The 15,239-nt window shown below is 47.0% G+C and overlaps 1 protein-coding gene across 3 annotated transcripts in view; it reads left to right on the top strand.

Annotated features, from left to right (window-relative positions):
- Positions 1-354: 354 nt before the first annotated feature.
- GAB3 (GRB2 associated binding protein 3) overlaps positions 355-15,239 on the top strand; it is a 54,900-nt gene continuing 40,015 nt past the window's right edge. For 2 of the 3 annotated variants that reach the window (XM_004940821.4, XM_004940820.5), the window contains exon 1: positions 355-564. In XM_004940821.4, coding sequence (XP_004940878.1) covers positions 493-564 — 72 coding nt within the window. In that variant the 5' untranslated portion in view covers positions 355-492. Of the gene's footprint in view, positions 565-10,029; positions 10,088-15,239 lie in introns of all 3 variants that reach the window. The other variant, XM_015278621.4, reaches the window with a different exon arrangement.

The following is a 15,239-nucleotide window of genomic DNA, read 5'->3' as shown; positions in this document are numbered from 1 at the left end:
GGTTATCGATGCAGGCTCCTCAGCTCACGCATTTATTCTAGGAAGTTCCTAGGCGGAAGGGAAAAAACAAACAAACAAACAAACCCTCAGCCGAGCGAAGAAGCGGCGAGGCACGCTGTGCTGCGGGCAGGTGCTCGGGAGGGAGGGAGCCGTGAGCCCGGCGGCATCCCCGGATACCGGCCCCATCCCCGGGTACCGCCCCACCCGCGGGGATCGGCCCTCCGCGCTCATCGCCCGCGGCGCCGCATCTTTCGGGCGGGGCCACCGGCGGGACCCCGCCCGGCCGTCGGTCCCCGTCGTCCCCATCACGTGCTCGGTGTGCTGCATTGTGTTCGCGGCGGAGGGAGGAGGGCCGGCCGTGTCAGTGATCAATGTCATGACTTCCTCCCCGGGCCGGAGCGCTGTGGGAGCGGGGCCGGAGGAAGCTCGCCGATCGCCGGGGAACGAGGCGCGGCCGCGCACCCGCGGACCCGCGCGCGGAGCGGGGGGAAGATGAGCTCCGGGGACGTCGTTTGCACCGGCTGGCTCATCAAGTCGCCCCCCGAGAGGAAGCTGAAGCGATATGTAAGTGCGAGCGGAGCCCGTCCCTCCCCGCGGGGCTGCCGTTCCCGGCGCGTCCCGGCCCGAGCAGACGGAGCCGCGGTCCGTCCGTGCGCCCGCGGGCTGCGCTGCCCCGTCCGCGCGCCTTGCCGGTTCCTCGGGCGCAGCCCCGCTGTTGTTATGCAACGTGCTCTAGGTGAAATACTGCAGCTCGTTTTCAGTTGACGTTACCGTAACCAACAGCCTTGTGACAGAATTTCGGACGCATTTCCCCCATGGGAGAGCACAAACCCCCCTGAAAGAAAAAAAAAAAAAAAAAGAAAAAAAAAAGGAAAAAAAAAAAAAGCCAGAGCATTCCATTCGGAAGCTCAGCTTTGTTAAGACGCCTGTAACGCTTGCTAACGGCTGCGGTCGGGATACTTCTATTTAGCCGCTCAGTGCGCCAGAGGCGGTCACTTAGCGGTGCTGCCGAGGCGGCTGGAGCAGCGGAGCAGGGAGGGCAGGGAGCCGTGCTGCCCGGCCCCTGCTGGCCGTGGGTACGGGGACCGGCGCTGCTCCGTGCCAACCGCTCCCGCTCCGCGCTGCATCTGTTTTTCTGCAAAACAGATATATATACACGGGTGTGCGTTGCAAACATAGGAAACTGCATCGCTGCAGAGCTGCAAGGAAGGCATTCCGGGTAATATCCTTAAAAATAATACTAATAAAATCGCTTGGGGCAGCAAGAAAACCGTAAGCCCGCCGGGGGCCGTCCCGCGCCCTGATGCTCCCCGTGCAGGTGCTCCGCTGCTGCTCACGCTGCGGTGTGTGCCCTCCCGGCCTGCCCTGCCCCGGGCACAGCGCTGCCGCCCTCCTGCCCCGCTCCCCGGCGCGGCTCACGTCACTCGTCGTATTCGCTTCTGTTTATCAGCGTTTTTTGGCCGGACTGCTGATGTGAGCTTTTTCGCATCGTATGAGGAATAAGTGCCTCGTGAAGAACGTGGCAGAGATCGTTCAGTGGTGTATTTTTTCCTTTCTGCCAAAACTAGGAGAAAGGCGAATTTACCGAGGTTAGGGTTTACTTTTAACTTACTGTGAGCTGGAGTTTCTTCCCTCAGATCGTAGTACAGCACCGCAATGGCTGAATATTTGCTTTGTTCCACTAACGTTCTCCAGTTCTAAAATAACCACGGCGATGCGTCTCAAGGGAGCTGCAGATAAAATATGGACATGTAATTCTCGGCGTGTGTTGTCCCGGGGGTGCTCACAGCCCTGTGCAGCAGCACCAGACAGCGCGGGAGCCACTGATTCACCCAGCTGGTACCATTAGTAACTCTGCCACTGAAGCTATTTCTGATGACTCAATATTCATAAAAGGGCGAAGTAGAGAAAGCAGAAAAGTGATAAAGCTGGGGTTTGAAAGCCCCCATTATGCAGTCAGGGGGACAGCCACAGCAGGAGCTCGGAGTAGCGCGGCACCGGCTGCAGCCCACTCCCATTGGGTTTCGCACAACGTAACTTGGTGCAATGGCTCTGTGCTATTCTTCCTGCAAGACCGACTAGATTAGCTGGATCTCTGCAGATTAGACTTTGTTTTCTGATTAGGAGGATGAACTAGTCCTTTGTCCACAGTAAAGCAGAAAAAAAATCTGCTGTAAGCGCAGCTAAGGCTGGTGTCCCCTCTCATATGACTGGTGACACAGGAGATGCTGCAAACCAAATGGAAAACGCCTCTCACGTGCTACGAGACTTTGTGTTCACTTCTCACAGTTCCACCAGCGTGGCAGCTTGTGCATCTCGCTCGGGGCTGGAAGGCAGCACAGCCGAACCACCCTGCTTGCTTGAAAGCAGTGGAGCTGGAAAACAAAGCCCGCTTCAATGGGCTTCAGGAGGCATCGAGCGTCAGCCTGGTGCTGGCTCCACAGAGCAGCCAACAGCCACACATCCCCGGCCTGACAGCAGCCCTCGTGCTCTGCTGGCACCGCAGAGCTGGCTGGGGGCTCAGGGGCTGCCCACCGCCTGCTGGGTCCCGCTGTGTCACCTCCCAGCATACATTTCCCTGAGTTCAGCATCAGGCCCAAGCTCTGCCTGAGCACGGATCCCTTCTTACTCCTCAGGCTCTACCCATCACTAAGAAAGTCCCATGACATTCATTGGGATCTGGGCGAAATGATGGATTTGGGAACTGCAGATAGTCCCCCTGAAGCCAGTGGGGATGCTTAATGTTTATAAAATTAGGGCAGTGTGCCTTTGCAAAATGGGATCCTAAAGACCAGAGCATGCCCTCCTCTTTAATTGTTCTCTAGTGAGACCAGTCAGGTTTTCTATGCATAAACAAGGGCAGGATTTGGCTCCAGGTTAGCGGTTGTTTTCAAAACTTTGAGAAACAAAAAGCAGGTGTTAGGAGTATGTATTTTTCCTGTAAAGTCTCGCAAAGCTGATGCTCTCAGTAGTACTATTCTTAGAAGTGTCTTATCATTCCCTAACAAAGGCTGCTCCCTTACATGTGCAGGAAACGAACATGAGATTAATTACCCGCATGTAACTTTCTGTAAAAACAGAGCGCTTAGTGCTAAACACCGAGAATTCATTAGAAAGCACGGGGAGCCTCACTCCAGCAGGCAAATAGTCTGATGCTGTGCTCATAGTACATGCAGTTCTGCTCCTCTGCCTGACACCTGAAATGTGAATCTGCCACGGCAGCGTGGCTGGGGAGGCAGAGGGCTCTCCTGGGAGAACTGTGGGTGTTTGCTGCCGTTCTTTGTCCCCTGTGCGTGTGACCTGAAAGCTGTGCTGCTCTCATTTCCCCACTTTGTTTTAGGGTCTCTTGCCCGTTGGGGCCACGTGTGCTGGGGGCTCGGGGGAGCTGGGCGTGGGGCGGGCAAGAAAGGAAGAAGGCGCTCTGCAAAACTGGGAAGTGGCATGGTGAGGTGAAGTCTGTCCTGCTCGAGGCTGAAGATGCAGTTTCAGGCAGACTCAGACCTATGGGGGGGAAAACCTGGCCCCACTGGAGATGTCTGTTACGGGCACTAGTGGATCGTGAGTAGCAGCCTCTGCGGGAAATTAGATGTCATGGAAGAACCTGCTGCAAGTCCAGTGGTTGCTCAGTGCCTTGTGTCAGAGCTAAATGCTTCCAGGCAGAGGGTTGGGTTAGGCAGAAAGAGCCTCAAGGGGGAAAAGTGTGTGTTTGTTTAAAATAAGAATCACAACGCTCAGGACGGTGTTGTAGCCCTGTTCTGTAACATCAGCCTTCAACATCAGGCTTTCTGTTGCTTTTCATGTTGAGATGTATCTGCTCACTGAATCGTAATAGTTGTTTTCTGCTTAGTGAAACAGGGAGAAAATCGCTTCATGGTCTGGAAAACAAGGGCATTTTACAGCCAGTGCAGAATGTCACAGCGAGGGAAATAAAAGCGTGGCAAGGGCACAGAGGATGCTTAATGAAGTAGGAGATAAATGCCATGGAGGAGGTATATTTTTCATGTGCTGATAAGGAGATGGAGATCAGATTTTTAACAGGCAGCTAATCTGAACCCGCCCCTGAGCCGTTGTGCTGTAGCTCCTTGTGCCCAGGAGCAGCAGTGGCGGTCAGCAGCCTGCCCGCTGCTCAGTGAGTGCTCCTTAGGTGGGCTGCAGGAGTGAAGGCTGCGGACAGACGCTCGCTTGGTGTGAGTCTGTGCGGCTCCATTAAGGCAGTGCTGCACAGCTGTACCCCAGCTGAAGAACTATTTTTAATCTCCAGTACTGTACAAACTGATGAGGGAAAACCACTTGCTCAAGAAAACCAAGCCTCCCGCTTTGCTTGATGAACTGGATTCTTTAGACGTTATTGAAAATCAAAATTCCTTCTCAGCATCTCTAGAACAAGAGTCCAAAATGAGGCAAAGGGGAGAAAATGCAGCTTCGCACTTCTTAACACTCTACTTGTTGGAGTGTCTGAGCTGCAAAGGCAAAGGGCTCAGCTAGCATCAGGTGAGCAACCCGACCAGGTTGAGACTAACAGCTTACATCCATTCAGATTTTTGAGTATGGGATCTATGCCACACAGGGTGTCTGCAGGCAAGTTCTGGTAAGTGAAGTGAAGTTTAAAAGATGGCCTGTGGAGTCACAGCTTCCACAGCAAGTTGGGTAGGTTCACAGAACCAAAATCAGCAGTGTTATAAATCAAAAAGGTAAGAAAGTAGTGTCCCTGCTGCTGTCTGCATGGGAAGGGCCATCAGAAGGGCAAAGCAGGTAGCATGAGATGGCTGCCTCTGCTGGGGGATTGGCTGACATTTGACCATTGTGCCCATCGCCACGGTTGTATGAGATAAGAGAATTTTGATGACTTCCTCATTTTTAACTGAAGTTCTGATGTTTATCAGGAGAGCAAATGGGAAGTTACTGGCCACTAAGAAGAAAAAGTAAAGTAGAACTATGGAAGAGTTTGCTCAAGTAATAGGAACAAGAATCACTCAGCACAGCGAGGGGAGGGTGGGATGCGGAGCTGCTCTCTGCTCTTGCGTCGCCTGGTGACACTGCCACGTCCGTCTAAAAGAAATCCCCAAGTGCTGTGTGAACTCAGGTACTTCTGCTGTTGGTCTGGGTGCTGGGGTATTTTTCAAAGAAAATAATGAGAATGTAACTTCTGTCCATCAGTCTGTTCATTTCCAGATGTTCCTGCAAAGCCTCTCGTGCTCTGCCCTCTCTGAACAAAGAGCTATGACCACCTCTCATACCCTGCTGGAATCCACATCCCCAACTTGCACTGAGATAATTGAGTGCGTTTAGATAACGTGTGCAAATTTTGGGAAGGTGGGAATTAGAGTGCCCTGTGATGGAGACCACGGAGCCTTTTAGCTGGCTGCAGTTTTAAGATTTCTACCTGTGTCCCTCCTGCTTCATTTTAAAGTCCAGTGTAAAATCTCTCTGGTTGAAGGAAATGCTCAGTTTTGAGAAAATTTTATACCAGATGAGGACTTTTAGTGTAGAAGCTGCTGTGCTGCAGACTTACGTCCCCTTCTTTGTGAAACACTGATCAAACAGATCTCACAGGTAAAACAACAGCAGAAAATGTATTTTAGAGAGGAGCTTCCATCCTTAAATGTTTCTGATTAGCTGGGTGCAAATTGGACCACGTTCCGCCATTTGACCATGCTTTGGTAGCTTAAGCACGTTGTTTATTCGAGGCCATTTGCTTCCATCTTAACTGCATTTTGGCAGTTCAAATGCAATGTTTAATGAGATAGGCTGACTTCTAAGAAAAAATAATTTCTGAAAAACACTGCTGTTCTTGGCAACCTGAGTATCAGAATGTTAAGCAGAATAACTTCCCTCAGACTATTTATTTGGGTGGGGCTGTAATAGCTCTGAAGCCCCAGTTTAATCTTTGCCTACATGTTTTCAGTGCACAGGAATGTCCAGCTATTGGTTTCTATTCAAAACAGAAACCCACGACTTATCAGTTCTTTGCATTCAAAAGTAAAGGCTTAAAAAAAACATGTTTGAAATTGAGAAGGAAATGTTAACTTGAGTGGTAATTAAACTCGTGATGCAATTGAACATATACTGGGGGAAGAAGCATTAGAAGTAGCACTTCAGTGAACTATTTGTTGTAGCATGGAAACTGTAATGTGAATAAACACGTTACTTTTATCGACGATGTGTCAAAATGCTGTGAATGCACGTTATGCCAATGTGATGTTTTCAGGGGGAAGGGTAAGTTTACTCCTATAGCATTACTTTGTAGAGAAACAGTCTCTATTTGTTTGCTTGTCCTTTTCATTTGAGTTGGAAATGAATTAACAATGAGATAAGACAAGGAAAGAATGCCATGTTTGAAATGAAATTTGCATGTCAAAACATTACAAGCAGCCAGATAAAATAGATTTTCCTCTTTCTCACCTAATTGTTGAATAAAATGCTAGATTGCAACCTTTTCTTATTTTCTGTTTTATAATATTCCTCACTTGCTCTAGTTTGTGTTACATCAGGAAAAAAACCAAAAAGCCCTAAAAGCCGTGCAAAGTTCAGTTTTAAAATCTGCTGCATAATTTAATAGCTGATATTTGTTAAAAATAAAACAAAACTGGTGTCTAGCCTTCACAGCAGCAAAACATCCTTTTCTGAGCTTAACTCCTTAATAGCTTTCTAATAGCCAGAATGAAACAGCTGTTCTTAGAGATTTTGCTATTCCCCTTCCTCTGAAGTACTTGATGCCAGAAACCCCACTGAGCCCCGCAGTCAAAACCACCTCACAGCTTTCCACCAGAGCCTGGAGCAGTGCATGTCAGCTGCTCAGTATCTGTTCCTCTGGAACATTTGATGAAAAGACAGTGAAATGTCATTACTAGTATGAGTTTAAAATTACTTAAATGAAGGTGTTAATTTAAATGGAACTTGGATTGACACCTGAAATCTTTTGACTCATTTTTGACAGTACATTTTAAAAGACAGTAGTTTTTGTGAGCCCCGTTAATGGCAAATATTATTTGCCCCGCGAATCCCAAGTCTCAGGGACTGTGGGTTCTGCATTCGTATTTCTGTTGAGCAGAATAATGGTCATAATGGGGCCCTTTCTGAATGTGCAATCCTTGTAATCTCAGCAGAGTGCATAGTTTGCGGACAGTCTGTTTTCACATACCAGACTTGAAAACTGTTTGTGGAAGGTCAAGGATCTTGCAGTTGTGAAGACATTTGTTCAGGCTGACAGGAGCTGGTGGTGCCAAGAAGAAGAAGCCAGTAGTTGGGAGCAGTCATCCATTTGTTACTTGCAGATTTCATGCTCCGGGTGATAAAGCTCACAGAAGCATTGAGCTGATGCCTTGTGAAATCCTGGTCTGCAGGGGCTGGGCAGGCTGGACGCACATGCCTGTAGGTGGGTAGGCACACATCTGCAGAGCCACTGGCAGGCTGGGTGGCCGTGTGCTGGCCAGAGCTCTGCGGAGAAGCACTGTGTGAAGAGGTACCAGCTGGGCTTACAGAAGCAGCGAGGCCACACTTGCACAACAAGGCCCACACTGCTGGGTGAAGCGCTCGCTACTACTCCAGCTACTACATCTGTGTTGTTTACTAATATTTAGAGTACAAGCTTTGCAATCTGAAGTAGTTTTATTTTTAATAAGTTCAACATTTTGAACCCATCCCAATAAAGTGATTAAGTTCTCACTGAGGCCCTAGGTTTGGAAATAAGTAGCACTGCTGAAGGAATTGCTTTTCTGAGATACTTCAGCACCTTGTTCCCACTGATACAGGATTTGCAAAGTGTCCTCAGGCAGTACCCCTCTGACATGATGGGTGCTTTATGGCTCTCTGCTCACTTACTCTTCCTGTAGTGAGATCTGAACTGCTAAACGTTGGCTGTAAATGAGACTGTTGCTCCTATTTCACTTCATTGCCTTCTGTAGTGTCCCTTCTGGACAGATCACCCTGATTGTCATATCACCCTGAGCTGCAGATCGTAAGATAATGGGAAACTGTTCTTGAAACATGAAGGGAAAACACCAAATACATTCCATCATTATTTCAGTATCCTCCCCAAACTCCCGCTTTCATCTCTGCTGAGCCTGAGAACTGTTCGAGCTGAAACATCATTAGGACAAGCAAACAAGAAGGTCAGGGGCAAGTGGGACTTGCACAGATAGGAGCCATCTCAGTGGTGATGCTGCCCACTTCCCTCAGGCATCTCTCCACTGGCTTTGCAGAGTGGGAACCTCATAGTACTGGCTTGTAAAAGGGAAAACAGAAGCATTTATTGTAGTGTTACTAGACCGTAAGGCCGTAACAGTTTTCTTATGAAAAACATGTTCTTTTTTTTCTGTTCTTTTTTCAAATTCACAACTGAAAGTACTGTTGCTATGTTACTGCAATGGTGTGTAGGCTGCTAAATAAATAGAGGCAGTTTAGTCCATGCCAGAAATAGAAAGACAGGTCAGAGGTGACATTTGGGACATGATGAGAAAAAAAGAATATATAATTTCCTTCCTATCATTCTCTTCAGCCTCATTAACCCCAGGCTGCTTAGAAGGAAATTACAACAGAATTTCATGGTATGTGAGAGTATTTTAGCAGTAGTAGTCAATTTTTAAATTGGCACCTGTGGAGTTTCACTGAGAGTTTTGGTTTTGTTCCTTACACGATCGAATTTTCGAGGGCAACTCTGGCAGAAGTGTGGCAGCTCATGCACTTCTGAACCGAAATGCTGCTCTGGGACATCTGGGGGATGGGGCATTGCTGAGAATTCTCTCTGGAAAGGTGTGATGAGGAGGGAAAGCACGACAAAGAGAACAAGCTTTGAGAATACACGCCGCCGCGAGGCTAGAAACAGGAAATCTGAATCCATAGTCCTTTTTGGGACAGCCTGGCCGGTAAGCAAGGCCCAGGCACACAACAACTTGTGTAGGCCCTCACACAAGTGCCCTCACTTCTCTGCGGGCTGGTGAACATGCACAAGAGCTGGGTCACAGTCACACAAAGGCACCTCCAGTGGTGTCCCCAGCTGTGATCACAGCACATCCACCAAGGGAGCTGTCGTAAACAAATTATTGATCCGGCACACCAAGAAGTGTCTGATTGCCTCGTGAATCAGGAAGAAGCCCACAGCCAAAACCTAAACCAGTCTGGTGCAGGCAACCCCGTAGAGATTTTTTTCTGTGGTACTTCATACCTCCACAAATCTCCTCCTTTCATACTAACAAAACATGTAAATGTACTCCCTACCCAAGAGACCTTTGGATCTAAAGTGGAAATCTGAGGCATTCCAGAAAATCCCACATTTACCATAAAACATAAAGAGGAGAACTAAATTAGAGGGTACAGCAAGAATTAATGATGCTAAGTACAGGTTTCCTTGCTCCTGAATTGCAGGGCTTTTGTAATTCTCTTTTTATTTGTTAACACTTCTCAAAAGGAGGGCTGGAATCAGGATGGCTAGGAATATTTCTTTACATGATGGATTTGAATAGCTGGCTTAATAAGAAGCTTTACTAATTTTCATCCCGAAGCCAATCCCCAGTGACTTAGACCTTGACCCACGTCCATGGACAAGGTTCGGTGTCAGCATGTGACCATTGGGGTCATTTGTTTATTTATGTGAAGAGTTTGGTTGCTGCCATGTCTGGAGACCTTTTTCGTGCACAGCCAGTGTTATGTTCAACCTTATGCTGAGGGAGTGAGTGCCACAGACTTTCTTGTCCCCTGTGGAGTTCGAGCCCTGCTTTGAGCCCACTCAAATCCTGTACCCTTACCAGAGGCTGCATTTATCTCAGGCTCTGAAGAACAATTACTATGATTTATCTGTCTTTTGAGTGAATAAGATTTTACCAGGCGTTTTCTGCATGGAAATCTCCAGCCAGGAGAATTACAAACTACAGCCCATCCTTTCCAGGCCTCTGTTGCTCACAGTCAGCAAGTTGCCCAGCCTTCACCATCACCAGCAGCATTGCTAAATGGAAAGGAGGATGAATTACACCCTCTGCAGCTCTGTTATGTTCTTCTCCTAAAAGACCTATTTGTCTCTTGTTGTATTTCCAGATCTTTTGTGCTTGAAATGATCTTCAAAACTCAATAAATAAACTCGGTGTGCTGGAAGGTGAGTTAAAGCTGTTTGCCATTAAGAGTATTCCTAGTGGACTGCAATGACATTTGCCTCTTCTCTTTGTTGGGATTAGTAGCTTGAATGTTAAAACTGAATGAAATTTTGTCTAGCAGAAGATGCCTGACATAGCCAGGTTTCAAATATACTATAGCTAGCCAGGGAAAGAGTAAGTTTGTTTATATTGCTGCTTTAAGTCCCCTGAGGCTCCCCTTACCGCGGCACTTACCTCATGGTGGCCCCAGAAAGGCTTTGGTGAAACCCACCAACCAAGAGCAGGGGACACAACCTGGGGACGAAGAGCCGGGCAGAGCCTGCTTGAAGATGTCACCACACTGGTCTTTCCAGAGCAGGGATGAAGACGGAGAGTCACAGAGATGCACCCAAGTGATATGTCCCAGGCACGTTTCTAAGCAAATGAGTTGCATGCAGTTTAACAGTGTGAGCTAGGTGGAGATTTCAACAGTGTCAGCCCTAATTCTCATAGTTCAGAACTTACTGTGCACCCACAGGCACGTTTTGATTTGACTCGGTTTCACTGGATTTGGAAATGGAACTTGGATCTCTATATGATCATAACGTTGTGGATTTTAGTTCAGAGGTTGGGGCTTTTTTTGAAGACAGGAAGTGTTTAACACATCATCTGTGCTTTGGAATAAAAGATACAGAGCAGGGGAAAGCAAACTCAGATGGAAGACCTTGGCGTATTGATGGTTCGGGTATACAGGATCATTTTGTAATAGGGCAGCCAGCCACTTCTGGCTGCACATCTGTCTTGCTGCAGTCAGGATACCTGTTTGGATTAGAAAATGGTCATGCAAATTTATTCCACATCTGGTTCAGTGTCAGAGTTGGGTAGGATCTTCATGTGTCCTGACTGGGACCAGCAAGAAAAGGCAAATGATGCTGCAGGGCAACAGCAGCAAGTAGGCACAGTGATGCAGCGCAACTGAGTCTAGATTATTAAGCAAGAAACTTTTCTTTTGCTAAATAAATTGCATCCATAACGGACAGAAAGGCCAAGTAAGCACTGTCTTTAATAAGCTGCCAGAATTGAGCAGGTGTTCAGTCAAACTGGAGCATTAGATCTGAAGCTTTCATTTAAATTTATCAGCTTGCACAAATCTGCTTGAAAAACCTTTCTGTCCTCTCTGAAAGGACTTCAGATATAAGTATTTGGTTGGAGTCCTCAAAAAAAAAAGTCCTGAATAGAAATGGTGTCTCATGTTCGTTAGCAATATCAGAGCTTACAGAGAAACCAGGAGCCAAAAAATGCAACAGTCTCAAATTCTAAATCATTAGAACTGCACTTCTGGGCAACGTTTGAATAACCTGAGCAGCTTCCCCCACATATTCCTTACTACTAAGAGCAGCGCCTTACGACTGGTGGTAGCTTCCCTTCATTAAACATTGAAACTGAATATCAGAGTTGAGCACCAGGCATCTGTCTTCAGTGGGCTGTCAGCTTTTGCGTCAATTGGGTCAACAGAGATCAAGAGCAGAGCTGTGATTTTAAGCAGCAGTGGGATGGGGAGGGATGGGCTCTGCCATCATGAGAGCTCTAGGTAGTGCCAGTGAAACTAGGAGGTGTGGTGTGAGATATGGGATCTGCAGTTCTATTAGCTTGTAACTGGAAACTGAAAACAATGGATGTTAAAATGCAGAGTTTCAGTTGCTTTTGCGTTACGTCTTTCACACAAAATGTTTCCATTCAAAGAGATTAGAGCCAGACAGTTGTATGGTGAAAAAGCAGTTACACAGAAATCAATAAGTTCTTCAAAGGAGTAAACTGCCACCAAAAAGAAAAAAATTTCACTTTCTATTTGAGAGATAAAATCTGTGCATGGTGGAGCCTTTTTTGCTTTGCGTGGCATGAGATTTGCATGACTCACAGCCAGAAGCGCAGCGAGGGCCTAAAAGTCATGCATGATACAAAAGGTGCTGGGGAGTTCCCGTTGCATCTTTGAAATGGTGATCCTGTTTGATGGGGCAGCACCCGCAGTGGGAGGCAGGTGCAGGTCACATCGCCCTGTTGCGTGAAGTTGCTCATCCAAAGAGCGTGAGACAAGACAGAGGCTGCCAAACACCTCCTGCTGTAGCCGACAGCCCCAGCGATTCCAGTTCCTCCAGTAGTGAAATCCAGCGGCCAGAGAGATCTCACACACCTTCCCTGACAACTGCAGCCTTGAGGGAATTTTAGGGAAGCACTCATCCACTTCAGAAAATCTCAAAAAAATCCATTCTTCGTTTAAAAACTGACCTCTTTGCATCCCTCTTTCTCTAGGACATCCTCTTTTGTGGCTTGCTCTTGCTGTGGCTGCTGGGCTCCCTTTGCAGCTATGCCATTTGAGCTAGATTCTGGAAAAAGCATCTTCAAAACTAATAGCCCACAGCAGCCATTGCCAGTTTGCTGTCACGTTGTGCTCCACGTACTACCAGTGGTTTTAGCAGCTGCCTTTTTCCCCTGTGGTTTTCTCACAAACCCCTTATTCCAGGGATGTATATTCCCATGGGAAACGGCAGTAATCCAGGCTTTGTGATACCGCAGAATTCTGTCCCACCAGCCACTTTACAGATAATGCTGGTGAAAAGACAACCACTACGTTGTCTCAAGAAGCTCCACTTCCAATGCAATCTACAGGAAGATTATATACATATACACTGACGCATGAATTTAAACCAATATTATTATGCTGATAAATTTCTTGCTTAAATGTTCTTAGGACAAGTGACATGTTTTTCCTTTATCTTAAGCCACTTCTAGACAATATAAACTAAACCAGGAAAAATGCTCTTTTTTCTGCTATCAGTGTTCCCATGGCACAGCTATGCCAGCAGATACATGACAGCTCGGCTGTGCTAGTAAAACTGCAGAAGAGCCCTTGGATTCAAACAGTTACGACAAGAGCAGTGGTAATCCCCACTTCCCAACGTACTATCTTTACAAAATTCCTCTTATTATCTTCTGTCTTAAGATCACAGTTCAGTTTCTGTGGATCTTTTGCCCTTACTGTATTTACTTGGACTGCAAACAAAGAGATCCTTGAATTCCTCCTGTATTTGTTGTGGTCCCCCTGGAGCCAGCACTGAAGCTACCAAAGGCACTGAGCTTGTCCGAGGGGAAACCCCAGCTTCCATCTGGGTGGGCCGGTCACAGGGCCAGCTGCTTCTGGGACCCCCAACGATGGTGGATGGAATGGGGTGGAACCAGCATTGGCAGCAGGGATATTTCACTACGGGACCTTTAGAGTGCCCTTAGCAGAGTCGCTGCTATGTGCTGGGGATACATAGGAAAATGTTTTTTCCAGAAAACTATGTGCCATAATAATGATCTGTTGTAATTACATTCTGTACGTGCAGCATCCAAACAACAATAAAAATATTCCAGATCTGTATTCGCTGTATGTTAAATAATACTCTCCAGAGTATCTGCCAGCTTGCGGACTGTGAGCCAAAGTGGAAGGTTTTGTGTTAGCGGAGGAAAAATTCAGCATCGTCCTCTGTTTTACTGTAAGGATGTTAAGAGCTATGTTATTCTGACTCACATTTATTGTAGTGAAGTGAATTTCTGGGACCTTGTACATGCTTACTGCAGAACGGTTAAATAGGAAATAGTGAAATCTGCCATGAATTTTACATAACTCTTTCTTTCATAACACACTTGTGCAATAGAAGAGTTAGAATGCAATGCTCTGACCATATTTCCTCCATGCTTGAACACTAGTGGTCATCTGGAAAAGTAAATGTTACATGAATTCAGTGAACGTGTGACACGTACTCAGTGAATTGGCCCAGAGAAGAAATCCCCTCCAAAGAACCAAAAACTTGTTTTATTTGCTTGGGTAAGGTGGTTTGTGCCAGGAAGGTACGTGACAAGGCAAAACCAAACTAGTTTGCCACCATTTGTACTTGGAGATGGCACTGGTCAGCACCAGGGGTTGCCCCTGCTTTCAGACCCCATCTCCAGCTTTGTGGGAATGGCAGCATCCCAGGAAAGTCATTGAAGAAGGCTGCAGACCAGCGAACAGAAATCCTTAAATGCTGGAAGAACAGCCACCTTCTGCTTGAAGGTCTGCTTCGAGAGCAGCCTGACAGAATCCCACTGGTGTGAATCCTCTGAGTGGGGCTCAGCACCCATAGTTCCAACATGAGTCGTCTTGTGGCCACAGAATCCACGGGGCTACTTTGTCCTCTTTACTTTGGTGCAGACATTATCAGGCCCAGCTTTCATCCTTCTGCTTTTGGAGGGGTCTGGAGGGTGAGAGGAGAGGCTGATGGCTGCTGACAAGGGCTCTGCCATCACAGATACCCTTCTGGCCAGCCGCAGTGCAGCCCACATGCAGAGCACCGGCTACGTGCGGTTATCATCCTGCTAGCGCCGGGTGGTGCCGCCCCTTCCCAGTACTGCTATCCAGATCGTCATCTCCCTGCAAAAGGACCAGGCAGCTCTGCTCCCCTCTTCTTTTGAAGTGCATGTCTGACTGTGTCACGCAGCTTGATGTTCCTTGATTTGCTCAGCTTTCTGGTCAGTCGTGTCATAAATGTCATCAATTGCTAATTTTGTTTGGTTGAATAAGAAAGACTCCGGCCTTGTACACATAGTGCTTTTAGTGGGTTGGATCTTTAGTTCATAATTGCTCTTTACTTAATATGATGTTACTGGGAAAGTAGCTTAGGTCTGCAAGCAGCTGCATTTGGCATGGGGACCCCAGAGCAGGACAGAGGCAGCAGCTCTCTGCTGTGGCAGTGCAAGGCAGAACTGAAACATGAGTCTTACACTCAGTGCACCTGTAGCTTTTCACTGCAAATAATACTGGGAGTTGTTTTATTTGTCAGATCGGAGTGAACACAGAATCTGCCTCCAAGGAGGACTCTGGGCTTGATCAAATGCAAAGTCCTAATCCAGCTCCAGCTTCCTTTCAAGGCAATCAGATTACTCTGCTTGATTTTAGTGAGAATTGAAATAAATAAATCATTGTGTATGCATTGCAACTTCATGACAACCGTACTGCAATAATACAATAATAGTGTACTGTATGTACCATAATACGTAACTTTAAGTAATAACAAAGACATAGAATAAAATACAAACATATATGATGGGTTTCAAAAATGAGTTCTAACAATCAGTAAGACCAGAAGCTCTGTA

This window comes from Gallus gallus, chromosome 4 (genome assembly GCF_016699485.2).
Source record: "Gallus gallus isolate bGalGal1 chromosome 4, bGalGal1.mat.broiler.GRCg7b, whole genome shotgun sequence".
In the NCBI taxonomy this organism is placed as follows: domain Eukaryota; kingdom Metazoa; phylum Chordata; class Aves; order Galliformes; family Phasianidae; genus Gallus; species Gallus gallus.
The sequence above is the reverse complement of the archived record's forward strand: the minus strand, read 5'-3'. Positions and strand labels throughout refer to the sequence as shown.